The 20,299-nt window shown below is 36.9% G+C and overlaps 2 protein-coding genes across 3 annotated transcripts in view; one reads left to right on the forward strand and one right to left on the reverse strand.

The window, feature by feature from the left end:
- LOC119836336 (synaptic vesicle glycoprotein 2C-like) overlaps positions 1-6,874 on the forward strand; it is a 12,609-nt gene extending 5,735 nt beyond the window's left edge. Inside the window, exons 7-14 of the mRNA XM_038361638.1 lie at positions 455-575; positions 1,265-1,405; positions 1,957-2,049; positions 2,771-3,051; positions 4,457-4,598; positions 5,111-5,180; positions 5,689-5,848; positions 6,736-6,874. Of these exons, the coding sequence (XP_038217566.1) occupies positions 455-575; positions 1,265-1,405; positions 1,957-2,049; positions 2,771-3,051; positions 4,457-4,598; positions 5,111-5,180; positions 5,689-5,848; positions 6,736-6,874 (1,147 nt within the window). The remainder of the gene's footprint in view (positions 1-454; positions 576-1,264; positions 1,406-1,956; positions 2,050-2,770; positions 3,052-4,456; positions 4,599-5,110; positions 5,181-5,688; positions 5,849-6,735) is intronic.
- A 5,587-nt stretch (positions 6,875-12,461) lies between these two features.
- Positions 12,462-20,163, reverse strand: LOC119836446. 2 transcript variants are annotated; one of them, XM_038361774.1, is made up of 6 exons: positions 19,741-20,163; positions 18,049-18,153; positions 17,310-17,397; positions 13,731-14,065; positions 12,994-13,524; positions 12,462-12,558 (listed from the first exon to the last, which is right to left on the reverse strand). In XM_038361774.1, the coding sequence occupies exons 1-6, from the start codon at positions 19,941-19,943 to the stop codon at positions 12,519-12,521; spliced, it is 1,302 nt and encodes a 433-aa protein (XP_038217702.1). In that variant the 5' UTR covers positions 19,944-20,163; the 3' UTR covers positions 12,462-12,518. The 2 variants fall into 2 exon arrangements, with proteins under 2 accessions (XP_038217702.1, XP_038217701.1); XM_038361773.1 differs by lacking the exons at positions 12,462-12,558; positions 12,994-13,524; positions 13,731-14,065 and having other exon boundaries at positions 15,554-17,397.
- Between the last annotated feature and the right edge of the window lie 136 nt (positions 20,164-20,299).

Here is a 20,299-nt window from a genome sequence, read left to right on the forward strand (position 1 = left end):
TATATCATTGAAATCCTACTCCTACTAATATTATAAATGCAAAAGTTTGTAAGGATGCGTGTGCGTTTGTTGCTCTTTTACGCAAAAACTACTGGACCGATTGCAATGAAATTTGGTACGTAGACAGTTGGACAACTGGAATAACATATAGGCAACTTTTTATCCCGATATTCCTACGGGATACGGGCTTAAGCGGTTGAAACCGCGGGGCGCAGCTAGTACTGTATAAATGTGAAATTTTTAAAGAAAATAAAAAAAAATGCCCGCATGCATCCTTTTGCCAAACCGTAGCAACGTCTAGCCTGAGAAATATTCAATGCTATAAAACTAAAAATTAAAACGTCTAGCCTCTTTATTTCTATTTCTTAAAAATGTCTCATTCAAAAAGGATTTCAGTGCTAAATATAACTGAAAATAAGTGACTATATTCATACCTGTGCTAATCTAATTTCAGATACCTCCTCCTGTGCATGCTGCCCTTGCTCGCGTCGCTCATCAGTCTCATATGGACGCAGGAGTCCCCGAGATACCTGCTGGATGTCGGTCGCGAGGTGGACGCCATGATGGTGTATCAGGTGTGCGGATTGTGTATACATTCACCATATGTTGAGTGTTGTTGCGAGGGTTTGTGTGTATGGATGAATGCAAATGGATAATGAACCCATGTGGATGAATCAAAATTCTGTGACGCGAAAATTTGAATGGATGGATAGCTGTGACACTAGCTGTGACCCGCGGTTGCACCCGCGTAAGTCCGTATCACGTAGGAATATCGGGATAAAAAGTTGCCTATATGTTATTCCAGTTGTCCAGCTGTCTACCCACCAAATTTCACTGCAATCGATATAGTAGTTTTTGAATGAAAGAGCAACAAACACACACACACATCCTTACAATCTTTTGCATTTATAATATTAAAAGGATTAATTAGTAGGATTAATAAATATAAAAGTCGATGAATGTACGTTTATAATGCTTTCGCTTCAAAAACAGCCGTACGTATTTAAATGTCGCAATTAATGCTAATGCCGCAAAGTAGTGGTGGTCCACTGGTGTGGACCTCCGACCGACCTGGATGGGAAGGGTAAGGAAGAGGAAATAAGCCTCCGGCTCCCCCACTCACCGAAAGATACACAGCAGTATGCCACTTCACGCCGGTCTTCTGTTGTTCGGAGTGTGGTTCTTCCCAAGCAAGGTGCAAGCTGGCCCAATTCGTGCTGAAGCGTGCTCGACTACCACATACAAAATTAATGTTTTATTTCAGAGCATACACAGCGGTAACCAGGTGCGTTTGTGTGGGAAGTCCAATTTGACGAGTGACTCTGAATACCGGCTCGGGGAACTGTCTCTACCGGGGAAAAGGAGGCCACCGGCGCTACACCATGTTAGGCATAGCGTTAAAATGGTGAGAAACTAGCTATTTTTTTATATATTTTTGTGTTATGGCAAAATGATACTTATTGCGAAGAGAATAGATGCGATAATTTCATTTAATGTGCCAGCTTGGTGTTCAGAAGTGGGATACATGTTTTAAGACATTTATTTTAAGGATGCGTTGTGTATGCCAGCACAACAAAGTGTAAATAAATAAATAAATAAATAAATACATTTGTTGTTTTTTTTTTTTTGTATATTCTGGTTCCTAGTTCTAAATATAAATAAAATGATTTGTTAAAATTCCCTTTTTAATTTGAATCTTAATTGAAATGATTAATAGAAAATACACGATAATTTATTGTCTTTTTTTTTCCTACAAACGAGTAAAAGTATACATGAATCAAAAAAAAATAAATAATAATAATTTGGTTTGAAAGTTGTTTTGTGCTCAATACTAAGTAGCAATGCATGTTGCTTGCTGCGGGTAGTTTATATTTTTATTAAATTTTTCCCGGGCTGTACCCAAGCGCAGCCGGGACGCGTGGTTAGTATAAAAAACTGTTGTTGTTGTTGTTACAGTTTTGGCAGACATTTTTTCAACTATTCTCAAGTACGTATAGGAGTACCACGCTGTCCCTTGGTGGGACATTGATGTTTTCTATGGCTATATCGGTGAGTTGTTTGTAACAATTTTTTTATTTTATGAAGTATTCAACACTTTTTAGATTTTTTCATCCACTCTTATATGCATACATACTAAACGTAGCACAATTAAAATAATCTAAATAAACTGATTCTATATAAACAACATCAGTACATTCAAATTAATTATAAAGATTTGCTCGTGTCAACTTAAGTTACATTATTTAACTAACGAATATTTGGTCCTTCTAAACTTAAAAGCAGTGGTGGCTCAGTGGTGAGAACCTCGGACTTCAAAATCGATAAGTCGAGGTTCGAGACTGGAGCGTGCAGGAAATAAATTGATTTTTCAATTTATCTGCACATGTGGATAACATCACCACTGCTTAAACGGTGAAGAAAAACATCGTGAGGAAACCGGCATGTCCAAGAATCAAAAAAGTTCGACGAAATGTGACATCTGCCAACCCGCACTTGGCCAGCGTGGTGGATTTTGGTCTAAACCTTCATAGGAGGCCTGTGTCCCAGCAGTGGGAACATATATGGGCTGATGATGATGATGATTTGGTCCTTCGAACTCAATTTGTCCAAATAGAATTAATTTTTAATATCGTTAACATGATATAAATAAAAAAATATTGCATCTATTTACAAAACGATTTGGTCCTTCGAGCCGGATACGTAAAATCCTTCACAATTCTTAATTTTATTATTAATAATAATTTTTCTATGTAAAATACGCTATTTCCAGTTCTACCTATCCGCCTACGTGCCGGCGACGGTACAAGAAATGGAGAACGAAGCGTTCGCGCTGTCAAAGCGGACGGTCGTCAACGTCACATACGAGAACGAGCACTACAACGCGACACTGGAGAACATCGACTTCACGGACGTCACGTTCAGGAACGTCACGTTCAGGGACATGCTGATGTCGCACGTCGGCTTCTTCAATTGCTCGTTCGTGAACGTGGCGTTTTCGAACATTAAAACCTCGTACACGAGCTTCAAGGGGTCCCTGTTCGTGAACACCACGTGAGTAGCTTTTATATTGTGTTACATACAAACTTTATCATCAGGTCTTATAATATTATCATCAAACAAACATCAAGCGTCCGTCGGGTGCGCCATTTGAGAAAGAACGATTCGCTAGTTAAAAAAAATGTTCATCTTGAATTTGAAATGTAAATATCTAACTATTTTCTTTTATCCATTGAAATAAATGTTATTTACCTTTCTTTGTCTTAATCTGTACTAATATTATAAAGCTGAAGTGTTTGTTTGTTTGTTTGTTTGAACGCACTAATCTCAGGAACTACTGGTCCGATTTGAAAAATTCTTTCAGTGTTAGATAGCCCATTTATTGAGGAAGGCTATAGGCTATATATGTACCACGGGCGAAGCCGGGCGGACTGCTAGTGGAACAATAAAATTGATCAGTGCGATTGTTGTTGGCTATTAAGATCATGAAGTTGTTCTGTGTCTTAAGATTTTAGTTAGGCATTTGATTTACTAGACTACGATGTTAGTAAGACAGAACTTTGAAAGGAACCCATTCTATGGGTCACTAAGGAAAGGCGCGCATGAGTAATGTAATCGTAACTCCAAATTAGATTCAATTTGTTAAAATTTGCGGGCATTCTAGATAAAAAATAGATTCCAGCAGGAGTTCCCCAGGGTTCTCATTTGGGGTCCAACATTTATTCGATTAGACTGTTCAGAAGCGCTTTCGAATCGTTTAAAGAAAGATATTATTCACCACTGATGACACACTGTCGTATAATAAACAACCAGACTTACCATATACGAAAATTGTCCGAAGCAAAACTCTGCCTACACGCCTATTATTTATTAGGCCCAGTTTTCCAATGAGCGTTTACAGTGAACTATGCACGTTACTGCAACTGAATAAGGTCTCAATTTGATGGAACGTCTCATCCGTCGCTCGAACATTTTTTAACGATTTTTGTAGTAGGGGAAGCCAATATGGTAAATGCGGATCTAGTCGAACGTGTTGGAAAACCTATTGGAATTCGCAGATTGGACGATAGCACGTAAAAGTCAATCCCATAATATTGTCCATTTAAGTTTGTAATATACATTTAACTTACGATTTTTTGATGGTCATTTCGTGGCTATGAAGAAAGATTTTTTTTTAAATATGATTCAAACGCGTCAGATTAAGATATCAGGGGTTAATTACAACCTAAGAAGTCTAAATGTCAGTAATGTAACGAATTGAGTGTAACCTTAGGGAATTATCGATATTTGCTGTGAGCACACCGTCCAATGTTGACTGCCTATGCTTTCTGGAGGTACTGAGTAATAGATAAGGCCCTTATATTAATCTGACGCGCTCGAGTGCATCCCAAAATCCCTTATCGGCATCCCCCTACTATGGACCGCTGGTCCAGCCGCTCACACGTGACCGGTCCGGCAGGATGATAGACACGGACATGGAGGTGGGTCGCGAGCTGGACGCGGCGTGCGTGCTGGTGGGCAGCTCGGTGCGCGGCGTGCGCGGCGGCTGCGCCTCGCGCGCCGACCTCGCCGGCTCGCTGCGCGCCGCGCTGCACGAGCAGGTGCGCCGGGGGCGGGGGCGGGGGCGGGGGCGGGGGCGGGCAACAACAACAGTTTTTAATATATATGTGCATATATACGGTGAAATTTCAGCGGACTTTACTGTTCTAGAAAAAAAACACATAAAATAAATAATTCTAAAACTTATTTCTTGTACAAAATATGGGCAACCCTAATTGGTAGTGGCTGTGTGTGTTTGCGGAGTCACATTGCTACGCATCGCGCAACGTAGTGTGAAAAATATGTTTCAACGCAGAAAAAACCTATATTGCCATATCGCCTTTATCGCTGTCGACCACCCCACTATTTCGAAACACAAATCACGCCATAGATCCCAGTAGAAGCCCTGACGTTAAAGAATGTGTTAATATATATCTAGATTGGTATGTTTCTATGTTGTGTAAAGAAAACAAAAAACACATTTGAAATAGATCAATAAAATATAAAACTTTCTATATTGTCATGAATGGTGAATAAATTTTATATTAAAACAGTAATAATTATTATTTAACAGACGTTCGGCGCACACGCAGCCTTGTTGGCGGCTCCGCTGACAGCCACGCCGCTATGGGCGAGGCCATTAGGTGAGTGTTGATTTGATTTCATTTCAAATTTGAATTCAAATTCAAGCTTTAAATATTCTTCAAGCCAATTAGATTGAAAGGAAAATTTAATTGTCAAATATTTCATCATCAGCCTTTATATATTCCCACTGCTGGGACACAGGCTATGAGGGTTCAGGCCATAATCCACCAAGCTGGCCAAGTGCAGGTTGGCAGATACCACATGTCGTCGAATTGTTGATTCTTAGACATGCCGGTTTCCTCACGATGTTTTCCTTTACCGTTTTTAAGCAGTGGTGTTATCCACCTGCGCAGATAAATTGAAAAAATCAATTTATTTCCTGCACACTCGCCCGGTCTCGAACCCCGACATATCGATTTTGAAGTGCGAGATTCTCACCACTGAACCAATACTTTTTTTAAAAGTTTTGTATTGTGTTCCTTCGAGCCGATCCATCAACGAACAGCGAACTAACTGTTAATATAGTTTGAAATTGATTGGGATTTGATTTTTTTATTTTGTTCCCAGTTGTCCTCTGTAGCGCTCTGTTATTGCTCTCTCCGTCTATATACTTCGCGCAGATAGAGACGGCGCTATACGTGGTCGAGGCGGCGTATAGGCTCATAGTGACGGTGATTTTCTTCACAATAAGCATAAAGGTCGTCGATGCGTACCCGGCTAACTTGAGGTTAGTGAACTAAGTTTACATTAAAATTATGTATTTTAATTTCATTATTAATGATTTGTTAAAATGCACTCTATTGTGAATGGAATGTGGTCGAATTTTGAGTGTCGACATAATATGTTGAAGTCACTTAAATTGTTGCGTCTTATAAAAAGTTAAGGCATGCGTCACGGTACATGCGAAAATCTCGTTTAAGTTTCGTATTCACGGTAGATTTTTGTTATCTGTGAGGAGAGGAGGCAACTGAATATAAAGTAGTTGAATTTCATGTGTCTGTGCGTCAGGGGGGTTGAAAAATATAGGGTGTGAAATTATTTTTCGTCAGTAATAAAAGGCCCGTATCGTCACCGGTGGCGACGGTCGCGAAAGACCAGGTGACGATACGGGCCTTTTATTACTGACGAAAAATAATTTCACACCCTATATTTTTCAACCCCCTGGACCTGGACCAGGACCTGGTCTTTCGCGACGACCGGTTTCTTTGCCGAAAGTGGTATAAAAAAAGGTGACGATAGGGTTTAAATGATTTTTTTTTATTTACTAGGTAGAGTAGGTAGAGATCTCTTGTAGCGACCAGGCACGGTCTTAAGTAAAGCGAAATAATTAAAGTGGTTGAGCAAATATAAGGCAACTAAGAAAAGAAATAGAGGAAAAGAAAAGGATTGTGTGGTTTCGTGAAATCACGGTACAAGTGAAACTTTTTTTTCATACTTTTGATATTTAACTGATGGAATTATAGACGCCGCCATATTGGCCTCGGCTGCTCTGACGAGCGCCTTTCACTTTATCCCTACTCCACAGACATGCGATACACAGACCAACAAAATTTTGAAACGATGTAATACAAGTTTCACTTTAAAATATATATATTGTTTGTGCGTGGGGCGCAGGTGCACGGCGCTGGGGCTGGTGCTGGCGGGCGCGTACATGTGCGGCACCGCGGCGCGCGGCGCGCCCGCCGCCCCGCCGCCCGCCAGCGCCGCGCTCGCCGCCGCCGCCGCCGCCGCCGCGCTCGCCGCGCGCGCCTAGCCGCCCCCCCCCACCCGTACGTACACCCCCCACCCCCCGCACCCTCGCACTACACACGCGCAACGCACGCACGCTCACATACACACATTACCACGAAACTGTTTTATACTCTGCGCATTACGTCCAGATAATGAACAGCCCGTTTTAAGGAGAAAGGATAAGAAAAGAATTGACGACAGAAACGAAGGGTGAATAAGAAAGAAAACGGGCCTCCGGCCCCCTCTCCACTCTACAAATGAAACACAGCAGGATGCTTTTTCACGCCGGTCCTCTGTGCGGGTGTGGTACTTCCCCGGTGCGAGCTGGCCCAATTCGTGCCGAAGCGTGCTCGACTCCCACATTCAATACGATTTCTTTCACAAGCTATTATGCTCGCTTTACGCGTGTATAAGCTGTTTAATAATAACTATTAACATTGTTTACAGGGAGCTGCACTATTTTGGAGTATTTGAAATTTTCGAAACGTGAAATTATCCCCTTCTGCCATCGGGACATCGAATCGTTTAAAGGCAGCTATTTTGTTTCGAACGCAGTGTTGCCCTTTTTGTAAATGAAAAAAAGATGATTTTTTTGTGCAATTTTTTTATATAAAATGGCAGCCATTTTTTTTTTACGAATTCCACGAACTGAAGAAATTTTTTGTAGTTTTTTTTGTTTTTTGTAAAACATAAACAAATAGTTACATTCTATGAAGTGAACGGAGAGCTTCCCTTTTTTGAAGTCGGTTAAAAATTAATACGTATCCTCTTTAATAAATATAAGCAAGGCTGATTCTGTAGCTGTGTGTTTGTAACTAGACATGACATGTGAAATGGATGGACAATTTTTAATGGAATGAACGCTCACTAATCATTTATACGTAAATCATTAATGTAGTTAGATAGCCTAAGTCGATATATGAGAATTGGAAAAAATTTTGAATTTTTTTTCCATTATTTTAAATCGAAATTTTTATACGTCAATTCTCGTGAATTATTTTGCATATCATAATATTATATCTTTAGTTATAAATTAGGTTAAAATAAAAAAAAACACGATTATTTACTCTTCCTTTGATCTCTCTAAACAAAATTCTGTGTATGGAAAGACACATTATTTTTTGTCATAAAAATGAACTACAAAAAAATCATTTATGAGTCTAAAATGAATTTATTTTTTAATAATATAAATAAAACCTTGGGGCCTAAATTTAATTTTTCCAATAAAACTGAGCAGTTATAAAAGATATATATAAATAAATTTTCATTCTGCACAGGCAATAAATTTCAATGACAACGTTAATGCAAAGCAACGCACGTACAGACTGACAAACATTTTGGGTTATCAGTCTAAAATATTTTTAACAGAATAATATAAACCGCCATCAAATTGAAAGAAATAGACCAAATTTATACTAAAAAAATCATCAAAATCGGTTCAACTAGTCGAAAGTTCTTAGGTAACCTAAAACCATACAGTCGAATTTATAACCTCCTATTTATGGAGTCGGTTGAAAACATTGATAAAAATCATAAAGAACTAATTCGACCCCTAAAAATACTTAGTTTTATTCTCACCTTTTTAAGAGAAATAGGTTTCAACATGCCTATACGTTTTAGAAGAAAAACTAAATAAACTGAATAACACTAACTCAGTGCCATAAATAATACTCAGTAACTAACACGTTTCAATGTTAAGTCAATTGTTGTCGGCCATCTTGGATTTGAAATGTCATTTTTTCATATAGGATTTCACTAGTCAAGTCCTTTAAAAAAAATATATTTAATCCGACATTTTGTGGCCGCCATCTTTGACCGTTGACCGTCCTTAAGGAAACTGGCTTTCAAATGGAGAAACCTGAAAATAAGTTCGTTAGTGAGCTGCTTAATACCACAACAGACAGACAGACATCTAAACGAAGACTAACTTAGCCCCTCTTTTTGGTTGGGGGGAGGGAGGGGGAGTCGTAACTCAACTTTTGAATAATTTTTTTTTAATAATTTAATTCCATTCTTCGCAAATAACTCAACAAATTTGGAGAAACTTTCCATTTTTTAGAAAAAAAAAAGAGGTTTATTTATTTTGATTTCAAAAATATCCCAATAAAAAATTACCGAGGTACCTATATTTTTAGGACTTCGTTTTTTTGAAAATCATAAAAAATTCGTAAAAAATTTCTCATATTTTTTAATTGTATAGAAATATTTTCCGTGTTTTGACAATCCTAGAGATACCATGTAAATACTGACTGAAGGTGTGAAAGAGATAGTCGTATGCGATAACGGTTGTGTTAAAAAGAGACGGATGTACGTTATACATGCTCTCTTAAATAAAATGATGTTATTCAGATTTGCAATATTTTTCTTTGTATATTAGAAGGTATTTTAATTAATCATTTATGCCTTATGTTTTATTTTAAGAAATACAATTATATTTACTTCATATTATTTATAGTCCAAAACATATTTACATAATTAATCAATGGATTATTTAATCATTTAAAGTTAATTTTATTATGATCAAACGGTAAAATGTTGGTTTATGAAGTTTATAGAGTGCCGCCTTAAAAATAAATTATTTCTAAACTTTGTCTGTGTTTCCGCCTATTTGGTGTCCCTGGAGTCCTTTTTTGTCAGTCCCCACTATGTCTCTATCTGGCACAGGACACAGAAGGCTGATCACCTACTCGTCCATAAAGAAAATCGATCAGTGAAACAGATGTATATCATCTGCCCCATACCCCACGGGAGGACACGGGATTTCACATACATTTTATCTATGTATATAAACTTATCAATGGTTCGCGAGTTATCTATTACACAAGGGTACAGTAACTATAAATTTAAAAAATATTTTCGACAAACACTCAGATATTAATTTTAACTTATAAAATTATGCGTATTTTATAAATAATCGGCAAATATACAGAAACGTTTTCCATTTATAAAGAGAAAGACCGCAGAAGCTCTACTGACGCAATTAACTGTCGGATTGTTCCATAGTAGTTTTTTCTGAGCATGCGAGTTGAGACAGGGATAGGGTACCGTGACTCTCTGATAGAACCCAGCGTAAGTAAAGTCGTCAGGGTTACCCGATGTTAAATTGACATTTCAAATAATTATTTTGTTTATTATCCTATTAGTCAATAAAAAATGTTTTGGTGATAAAAAAGTCTTTACAAAGATTTCAGCGTTTTTATTCTTGTGAAGTTCATAAGGTAGGTTTATATAATGCCATGTTGTATTTAAAAGTATTGAAGAAAGATTGTATATTTATAATATATATAATAACATAACCTGTAACAATATTTGTTCAAAATATATGTTTATTTTCTAAATTCAACAATTCGACAGCTTCTAGAAACTGTGAAACTTCATAATAGCGATATTTTATCGTAAAAATTTATAGAAGTATATAAATAATATTCAAATATAAATAATTGTTAACATCTATTACACTTAAATATTGTGAAAATGAAATATGCTTAGACTATAGCCGGTGTCAATAGTGAATAGAATGATAAGTGCGAGCGAGATAGCCGTGGCTTGTAGCGTAGGTGCGAGCGAGAGCACCGACCGCCAATTTTTTATTTTATTGGTACAGACATTTAATATGATATGAAATAATATAACCAATTTATATAATACTCTTACGTAAAGTATAATCAATTGGAAGTCAATTTTCCGACAGCAATACACTGATAGCAAAATTAAATGATTTCATACATACTTTAGTGTGTTTTTAATTTCGTTTATGGTATACCCACACAGAGCCGCCGAACACAATAGTTCTTTATGTATGATTTATGAGGCTGTTAAGTTTAAATAAAAAAGTCGTAATCGTAAATGTTAAATGAAGCCAATGGAGCAATTTGTTCTTCATTTCTATACAATTTTCTTAATTATTATGCTTTATGTTAATTCTCATACTGGTTCGTCAACACGGAGCCAAAGCAACAAAAAATAGAATGTTTGTTTTGTATCGGCTCTGTGAGGACGCACCATAGCATTAGGGTAATTATAAAGGGTAATAATAGAACACCAGTATCAAGTCATTGAGCGGACATATCCGAGTAGAGACAGGAGATATGGGTTGTAACTCTTTTTTACTATAATCGTAATTTTAGAGTAACGTATGTGTACAGTCTGTTGAATTAGTTAGACGTTTGTGAATTTTCGTATTTTAGAAGTGTCATAAAATATAGCAATAAACAGATTATTTTTAATCAAATATCATTACACCATTAAAACTAAGCACATTTTAGATATGTTATGTTTTTTAGCGGTATGAGATAATATTGTAATCGATTTTTCGTCGCAATTTGAAAAGTCTAACTAATTCAATAAACCGATTGGGGAGTGCTGTAAGTAGAATCCGCGCCAATAAAGGATAGAATCATTTGTGATTACAAGTACGAGCGAGATAGCATGCGAATGATCGCAAATGTATGAGCGAGAGAGAACGTTTTGATTCGCTCCACTATTGACGCGGACTATAGGTATAGTTTAGTTTCGTAGTGTTGCCATATCCTATTTAAGTGATAAAATAGAGACTGCTTTTGTTTATTTATAGTTAATTAAAAGACAGTTCACTCCATGATGTATTATTTTAATCAGTAACATCCCGTTTTGTAAACGAAATTCAGTGATTGTAATGGAAATTTAAATGTATATACGGTATTTCATTAAATGGTGAGAAAAAATGTGTTCGTTTTTTTGTGTAGACCCCACATTTACAGGTATTTTGAGTAACTAATTGCGCCCCGCGGTTTCACCAGCGTCCGTAGTAGTCCACCAAGTCCGTATCCCGTAGGAATATCGGGATAAAAAGTTGCCTATATGTTATTCCAGTTGTTCAGTTATCTACGTACCAAATTTCATTGCAATCGGTTCAGTAGTTTTTGTGTGAAAGAGCAACAAACACACACATCCTTACAAACTTTCGCATTTATAATATTAGTAGGATTACATTATTGCAAAGGACAAAATGTGACAATACCATGACTAGATTGTATTGCTACTTGTACCTTAATAATTGTAACCTAAATTAAAATAAAAAAAATCCCATCTCACTTATGAATCAGAATTTTGCCATAGTGTAGTTATTGCAAGAGTCAGGTCTTTTTTTGATACACATTGATCAGTTTGTGGTAGCAGCAGTTATCTTTAACCACACTGTCGCACTAATATTATACATGTGAAAGTTTGTTTGTTGGATGTTTATCCGTCAATCACACTGAAACTACTTAACGGATTTTGATGAAATTTGACTTGGGTGATTGGATACTTTTTATCCCGATTATATGCTCCCTGAGGATATAACAGAAATCTTGATTTCCGGGCGGAGCCGGGACGACCGTCTAGTAAAATATAAGAACGGTATGAGTATTTTTTAGGAAATCGTCGTATGAAAAACTGTAAATTCATTTGATCTTAGTACATTAAATTTATGACACACGACATTCTTATAGTCTTCCTTGATAATATATGGATTATTCCAAATTAGCGCTATATTACAATAAATATCCTTTATACATTTTCCGGACAAAAAACTCTTTACAGAAAAATTCAAAAAGGATGTAATTAAACGTTAAATTGAAAGACACTTATAATTAAATTAAATTTTTTAATAATGTAGATACAAGGAAAATCAAGTAGTTGATGCTTTATAACAATCTTCTTCCGTCTTTTATCAGCTTGTATATCCTGCAAAAAAAATCTATTTTTATAATTAAAAGAACAGATAAAATTATTTCTGATACTAAATGACTCGACTTCGCGTGAAGTTCAAAATTTAAGCTGATATTTAAACTTTAAATACAGGCCAGGTGCCCCGTCTTTGTCCGAGTTGACACGAAAATGGCTTTAGTTTAGTCGATAATGAAGGAAGGAGCTTACTTAAGCTAAAATATAGTTGAAAATTGATTGAGCAGTTATTTTCTTTTAAATTATAACAAGGAAACAAACCTGTAGATGTCTTAAGAATAGCATATTTATTTATTGATTTGTGCTTAATTACTTTGGATAAATTACGAATTCCCTCCAAAGAACCAGAGTACGGAGAGAAATAAAAGTAAAGGACAGGAAAAGGTCAGAGTAAAAATAAATAATAAGTATAGATAGACTAACAAAAAAACTCACACAGTGGAGCCATTGAAGTTATCTTGTAAATTGTATTCATACTTCTCATCATTCAGAATGTCTGCCATCTTGTCTCCCACTTCGGATTGTTCATTGCTTCCAAAGAGTTTAAAAAAATCCACGAGCGCGCCATATTCCGTTTTATCGAATGTCCCCAAAAACCTCAATTCGGTAAAAACATCTTCACTTGCAAAATCTGTGAAGAAATCTATTATCGTGTTTAAAATGTCGCTTTCTGTTGCACTTTTGTTGCAAGCACCATTTGGATGCTCCATCTGTTTGTCATTAGATGTATCTTTGTCTTGTGTTCCTTTTGGTTCTATCTCATTTCCAATTGCATTTTCACTCGCATTCTCATCTGTTGTGGAATTATTTGCTATATTTATTATTGTGTTTGTTGATTCTTGTGTATGGTTTTGGTCCTTTGAGGTCTGTTCTCGGTAAATTTTGCTGTCATCGTCTGTATCTCTCAAATCATCTGGTGTTACGAGATACATATTTTCTGGGGCTTCTTTATAAATAACGAGTTTTCTAGATAAATGAAAAAAGAAATGTTAAATTTTTAATACGTTCTTCTACGATTTAATACTTATCTACTTATACTTAAAAAAATAGCTCTCAGCGAAAATGTCATCACTGAATAACTCTTGTATAATATATTGAAGGCGTACGTAAAAAAAAGGAAGTTTAAATATTAAAATAGTAAATATTAATAAAAATGTAATGTTGTAAATTACCTTTCAGGAAATTCGCCCTTACTCTCCGTGTGTAAAACATAATCATTGAAAGTGATGATTTCTCTCACGATATCCAATTGCACATTGCTATCATAATTTATAGAGACAAGGTGATCACAATCCATCACTTCCTCTACTAAATTATGAATTATTTTCCGCTCTTTCTGGGTCAATCTCTTGTCGAACTCTAATTCTATTTTTGCGTCATTCTTCACGAAATCCAGTAAACTGAGCAAAACGTTTGTTTTGAACGTTTCTTTCGATTTCTTTTTCGGCGCGTGTCTCTGCTTAACTTTCGGCACATTTGTTTGGCCGAGTCCCTTCGTTTTCGTCGCCTGAAAATAAATAGATGTCAATTCCTACAATTTTCTTTTTAGTAAGTAAGTATTCACCTTAATTATCAATGGAGTTTCTAAAACAGAGGAAGTTTATTTATTTATTTATTTATTCTTTATTGCACACACTTACAAAATATATAAAAAAAAAATTAAACTAAAAAAAAATTAAACTGGTATGCAAAGGGCGGCCTTATGGCTAAAAGCCATTTCTACGAGGCAACCGTTTTTTAGTCGATTGAATCATTTTTTATATTGTTACCCGTTTAATCCATGGACTGGATTCGGTAATACTTTAAATTAGGAAACGTTATAAAATTTCGAGTGGTCTTTCTTCCGCAGGGACGTCGGGGACCTTTTTTGTAGAAATTAATTAATTTTATTCCCAGGATAGGGACACAATTGCCATATGAAGATAAACATATGGTCATTGATAGAGACAATACCTATATCTACATATCCATATAGTTTAGAACACTGTAACAAAGTTAACCTTTATTCGAATTCAATTGATGTAAAGACCTCTTCGATGCAGACCAGTGGGCAAATTTGATCAGATTCTGATTCTTCATGCATTAGTGCCTTCTTTTGGGTCATGACAACTGTCACATTGGGAGAAAATTTCTTTACCATGTTTTTAATTCACATAAAAATTTGGAAAATAATATGGATATGGTCAGTTTTTATATGTCACAGTTGACAATAGAGCTGGTGGGTCGCCTGGTAAGCGCTACTATCGCCCATGGACATTTGAAGAACCCTTAAGCCTGTGATAAAAAACGCCGCAAATGATTTTTAATTTAGTTTAGTTAAGATTTAAGTTTTGTCATCCTTGCTGTTTTGGGTATCTGTGCTATTTTCTCATTTAGCATCTGAATCCTCTATATTTTAATTTTGGAATGCTATACATTATATAAGGAAAAGTCTCTTTTTAAATCAAACATATAACATTGAAATATATCTCCTAGTGATAGTTTGGTTTCTTTTACAGCAACGGTAAGTTAGATGAATCAAGTTTACCAGTCTTATTTTCAGTCGTAATTTATTCCGACTACACACGGGACACACGCTTCGGATAGAATTTCCAGGCCACAAACGCCCTTTTGTCTCGGGGACTTCCTTTTTCACTGAAGTTTACATGTGCGAGTAATTTTTTATACTTATTCATATCATGGAAGAATAAATAAACCCTTACTAATATCATAAATGAGAAAGTATCTCTGTTTGTCTTTCGCCGTAATAAAGCGGGTTTTCGCATCATTACCGATAAAATAAAACAAGTTTTCATTTTTCAGTTGTTTTATGGACCGGGTAGATTGAAAGAATATTAAGGTGAAGTAAGAGTTTTCACTCTTCCAAAAAAAAAACTTTCAAGACATGGGGAAAAATTCAATCTACAAAAATAGAAAGCTCGAGGTGAAATGAAATAGGAAAGATAGCTAGACCACACGGGAATGTTTTGGTTTGACGGAAATGAACAACCGAATATAAGTTTTCATCATTTATTCATTTAGCGATTTACTCGCAACAAACATAAAGACAATCAATCATCACACATTATCGAAAATATAGAACTCCTATAACCTAACTATTTTTTGTTTCTGAACGATCCCCGGCCAGACAGCCCGGTCCGTTTGCGCTGTTCGCGCCGCTTTAATGTTCCCGAACGAGGTGCATCCTCATAATGATTTCTAGACGACCTCGATCGACCTCGAAAGCTTTGTTTTTTACGAAATATGCTTCTATTGGGATGAGAAAAGGGCCGTCGACCGTAATTATAATCATAATTATCATAATAATTTCCAGGAGATAGACTTCGGTCTCTAAATCCTTCGCGGGTTATATCAGAATCTGTAAAGGGCTGTATATGATCCCATACTGGTATTTCATGGAATCTTCTAGAATAAATGTCATTCCGATCGCAATCTGGACTATCATAAGAATCCCGATGGAAGGCGTCAGGGTAATAACGCTCTGAGCTTTCATAGCCACGAGAGTAACGTTCAAGCGAGTGTCGGGGTTCAAAATAATCACGAGAATATGTTTCATCGTACACAGGGGCTTGGAAAAAACCTGTGGAATAGGGTTCAGGACGATCACGATCGAGGGGTGAATCCTGGTAATATGGCCTAGTTTCGTGTTCTAGGGATGCAACAGGACCCCGAAAAGGTCTACTTTCATCGTGCTCTAAGGGCATATGGGGCTCGGTTTGTTCTCGTAATGCAGGCCTTCTTTCATACATTTGCATCTCTGGTTCGAAAGAACGACTAGCCCCAACATTATGACCGCCTGAAGATTCATGCGCTCCATCCACATCGAAACAGCTTTCCAACGATATCGAGAACGGATCGACATTATCGCTGACTTTGAATTGAATCGTCTTAAACCCAAGCACAGCTTTGAGATTGTTTTTCTTCAACGTTTCAAGCGATCTGGCATCTATAGAGAATGCGACTGCTAGACCATTTCCGATAGTCCTTGATTTTATTACGTGCCACGATTCCGTATTTAAACCCTCGTTTTGTACCGCCAGTAGTTTTATAGCTTCGTCTATAGATTGTGCTTCGTACTGCGGTATATATACAACCACGCACTCTTCGAGGACTTTCTCATTGCGCACGTGGAGTATAGCATCGGGCCACGGCTGCAACTTGGGCACTTCGTCAAAAAGCCAGTCCCTACTTAGTTCGTCTTCGCAGACCACTTGCACCCAACCCGGCTTGTGATCGAGGCTCAGAAACCTTGGACCAACGCCCTTCGCGCCGAGCTTAACAATTGCCTGATTCAAAGCGCGATGCAGCGTGTTTCTTTGCACTTCGTTCATCATCCTATAGTTGTAAATGCCCACTTGTATCGGACGCTTGACCGGTTCCTCTCTCCTTTGAGATATAGATCTATCAGCGATATTTATTGTGTCTGGTTTAAGTGGATTTGTATAACTATTTTGTATATTTTGCAGAATCTGTAACGAGAGATGGGGGCCATATTCTTGGAGGCCCCAATTTTCCCAAGAATTAGGATTATACGGGCCATTTTGAAGCCCATATTGCGGTACTCTGGAGCTATTTTCCCCGGTGTTCTCTTGATCGATTTTCTTTATTTCTTCCTGCAACTCCCTCAAAGATTTTCGACACAAATGTATAGCTTTCTCCGGGGGGATGTTGGCTTGGACCATTTGTCTAAATCTACGTTTTGCGGAGCCGCTCAGGTTACCAGTGCCGTAATTCCTAGTCTGCCCACTTACATATGATGCGTTCGGTGCTATTGGTTCGACGATACCGTCGCCAGTTCTGCCGAGGCCACCGCCTGTCCAGCCCATGCGTTGTAGCATGCTGGAAAAAATGGTCTCTTAAAATATGACGTCTTACTTCCATCGACTTCGCTCATGGTACAAATATAGCCTATAGAGCTAAGGGATCACATACATGTGCAATGGTGAAAGAAATTTTGTAAATGTTCAAGTAAATCCTGAGATTAATGCATCCAAACAAATAAACTCTTCCGCTTCATATTTCTAGTTCAGACTATCATTTATTTATCACCATAAAATGCCTAACAACATCTAAGTCTTTTAAAATGAGTCACGATTGTATTAACAAGCAGTTATATTATAGAGTGGAATTTAAAAAATTTATCATATATCTATACTAATATTATAAAGATGAGGATTTTTTTAGAAATTAAAAACTTTTCAACGGATTTTAAACGCGATTTATTCATTATATTATTAACCCGACGTTTCAAAGTTGAAACGACGTTGAAAAGTTTTTAATTTCTAAATGTATAATACTCGCGTGAAACCAAACACAAGAAAATACGATGAGGATTTTGTTTGTTTGAACACATCAATCGCAGGAACCACTGGTCTGATGTGAAAAATTCTTTCAGTCTCAGATAGCGCATTTATTGAGGAAGGTTATAGACTATATATGTACCACGGACGAAGCCGGGCCGGACCGCTAGTGAATACTATTAAAATGTACCTATGTCCCGGTCCCATATCCACTGGTTTCTGTAATGCATTATTTAACTGCTTTTCTATTTGGTTCTGGTTTTCATTCCCATTTTGACAATCATTTGCTGTTTTCCTGAAATAAAAAAACATGAACAGTTTAGCACTAGTTTATAGTTTAATCATCTCAATAGATGGCGTGGGGTACATGGCCCCTTAGGCACATGAAACTGAAAGAGTAGAAGAAATTCGATTACTGTGGCGGGATCACGGGTGGCCGAGAGGCTAGGCGTTGCTACGGTTAGGCAAGAAACACGGGTTCGAATCCCGCCCCGTGATCGAATTTTTTCTATTCTTTCAAAAAATTTATCAAAAAAAATTTATCAGTTTAGCACTAATTAAAAAACATACAGCATATGGCAACAACTTCACTGCTTGAACAATGAGATGATTTTTAAATTGGGGCAATTTTTATAGTAATTAAAATAAGATATTGTGGGAGTCGAGCACGCTTCGGCACGAATTGGGCCAGCTCGCACTGGGGAAGTACCACACCCCCACAGAAAACCGGCGTGAAATAGTGGCATGCCACTGTGTTTCGTACGGTGAGTGGGGGAGCCGGAGGCCCGTTTCCTTTTCCTCACCCGTCCTAGTCCATTCCTTCTTTCCAGTCATTAATCCTTTCCTTTTCCCTTACCCCATAAAAGCGGGCAGCGCATTCACAGAGGTACTACCTTTGCGAATGTTTATGGGCGGTGGTGATCGCTTTACATCAGGCGAACCACCAGCTCAGCTGTCCGCTATAAGATAAAAAAAAAATAAAAAAAAAAAAAGAGAATCTCATATTTTTTCTTGAAATGCTGAACAGATATATAAGAATTTAGATAGTTAATCGCAACCTTGAACAAGATTTGAGAGTATGGTTATATACAAATAATATTAACTGGTGTGGTTGTATGTAACAATTAAAACCTGTTTTCCGATAGGATGCATTTTCCCTAGTTAGAACTAGTTGTAGCTTAGTGCTTTTGAATCAACTAGTTTGCATAAAACTGGACTTTAATGAGAACTAGTTGATTAGTTAGTTCATATACATAAAAGTAATAACAAGGTATTGTATATTGTAATCAGATAACTGATATATTTAAAGTAAAAGATGTTAATAATTGTAAAAGTGTTGTATATAACAGTCACAGTACAACATTGTTTTGATGCAGAAAGTTAGTATGATTGTTTACTTTTATTAATTTTTTATTCTATGGCAAAGCAAGCAAAGGAGCATGTAATCATCGCACATAGATTTTTTTAGTCATCGTTGGCTATGGAGCTTGTGGGTTGCCTGATGGTAAGCGCTACCACCGCCCATGAACATTTGGAGAGAAGTAAGTATCATTACAGACATAACGCTTCCAGAAATGGATTGCCGACTTCAAATTGGAAAGGCATTTAGAATGGATTGATGAGAGATAAAGAAAAGGACTGGGAAGGGTAAGGAAGAGGATAAGGACCCCCAGTCAAGGAACGAAACATAGTAGCACGCTACTATTTCACACCAATCTTCAGTGAGGGTGTGTTACTTCCCCGGTGCGAGCTGGCCCAATTCAAATTCAAATATAAATTCGAAATGATTTATTGTGATTCACAGGTTATAAGGAAGGTATTACATTATATAAAGTCCTACTGTGATCGGCCCTGTGGCGTACAATAGTCTTGTTATACTTACCCCTCTTGATAGAGACTATCTCTTGACACTACATCATCATCAGGTTGCGTGGCGGGACTAGTGGTTTCTGTTTCTTTACATTTTTCATCTTCCGTACCCGACTTGGTAAAGAAGTTACCATAATCGCTTCGAGCCATTAACGATATAGAAGAGGGCCGTTGATTTCCATTGTGAGACCTTCTTGTGAACATTTTAGAATCCATATGTATTGTAATCTATGGTACAATCACTGAAAATTATATAAATATCCCAACTCCATGCAAGGGACTGCCCAAAAACAGAACAGTGTTGAAAGTTTAAACTGGAAATCAATTAAAATATATATCAAAATATATTATTCTCGCACAAATGAAGTTTTTAATTGCGTTTTTATTTATATTTATGGACACACTTTGCAGTTTGCACACCTCTTGACAGTTGACAATAATTGACGAGTGACAACTGATGTTTGTACAATTTTTCTTGAAGATGAAGAGTGGCTTGATTACGAGTTCTTTAAGCCAAGTCTTAGTCTAGAAATTTGTAACTATGTACCTATGGTTATGCTTTTTAAAAAAAT

The sequence above is a fragment of the Zerene cesonia genome, chromosome 24 (assembly GCF_012273895.1).
Source record: "Zerene cesonia ecotype Mississippi chromosome 24, Zerene_cesonia_1.1, whole genome shotgun sequence".
Classification (NCBI taxonomy): Eukaryota; Metazoa; Arthropoda; class Insecta; order Lepidoptera; family Pieridae; genus Zerene; species Zerene cesonia.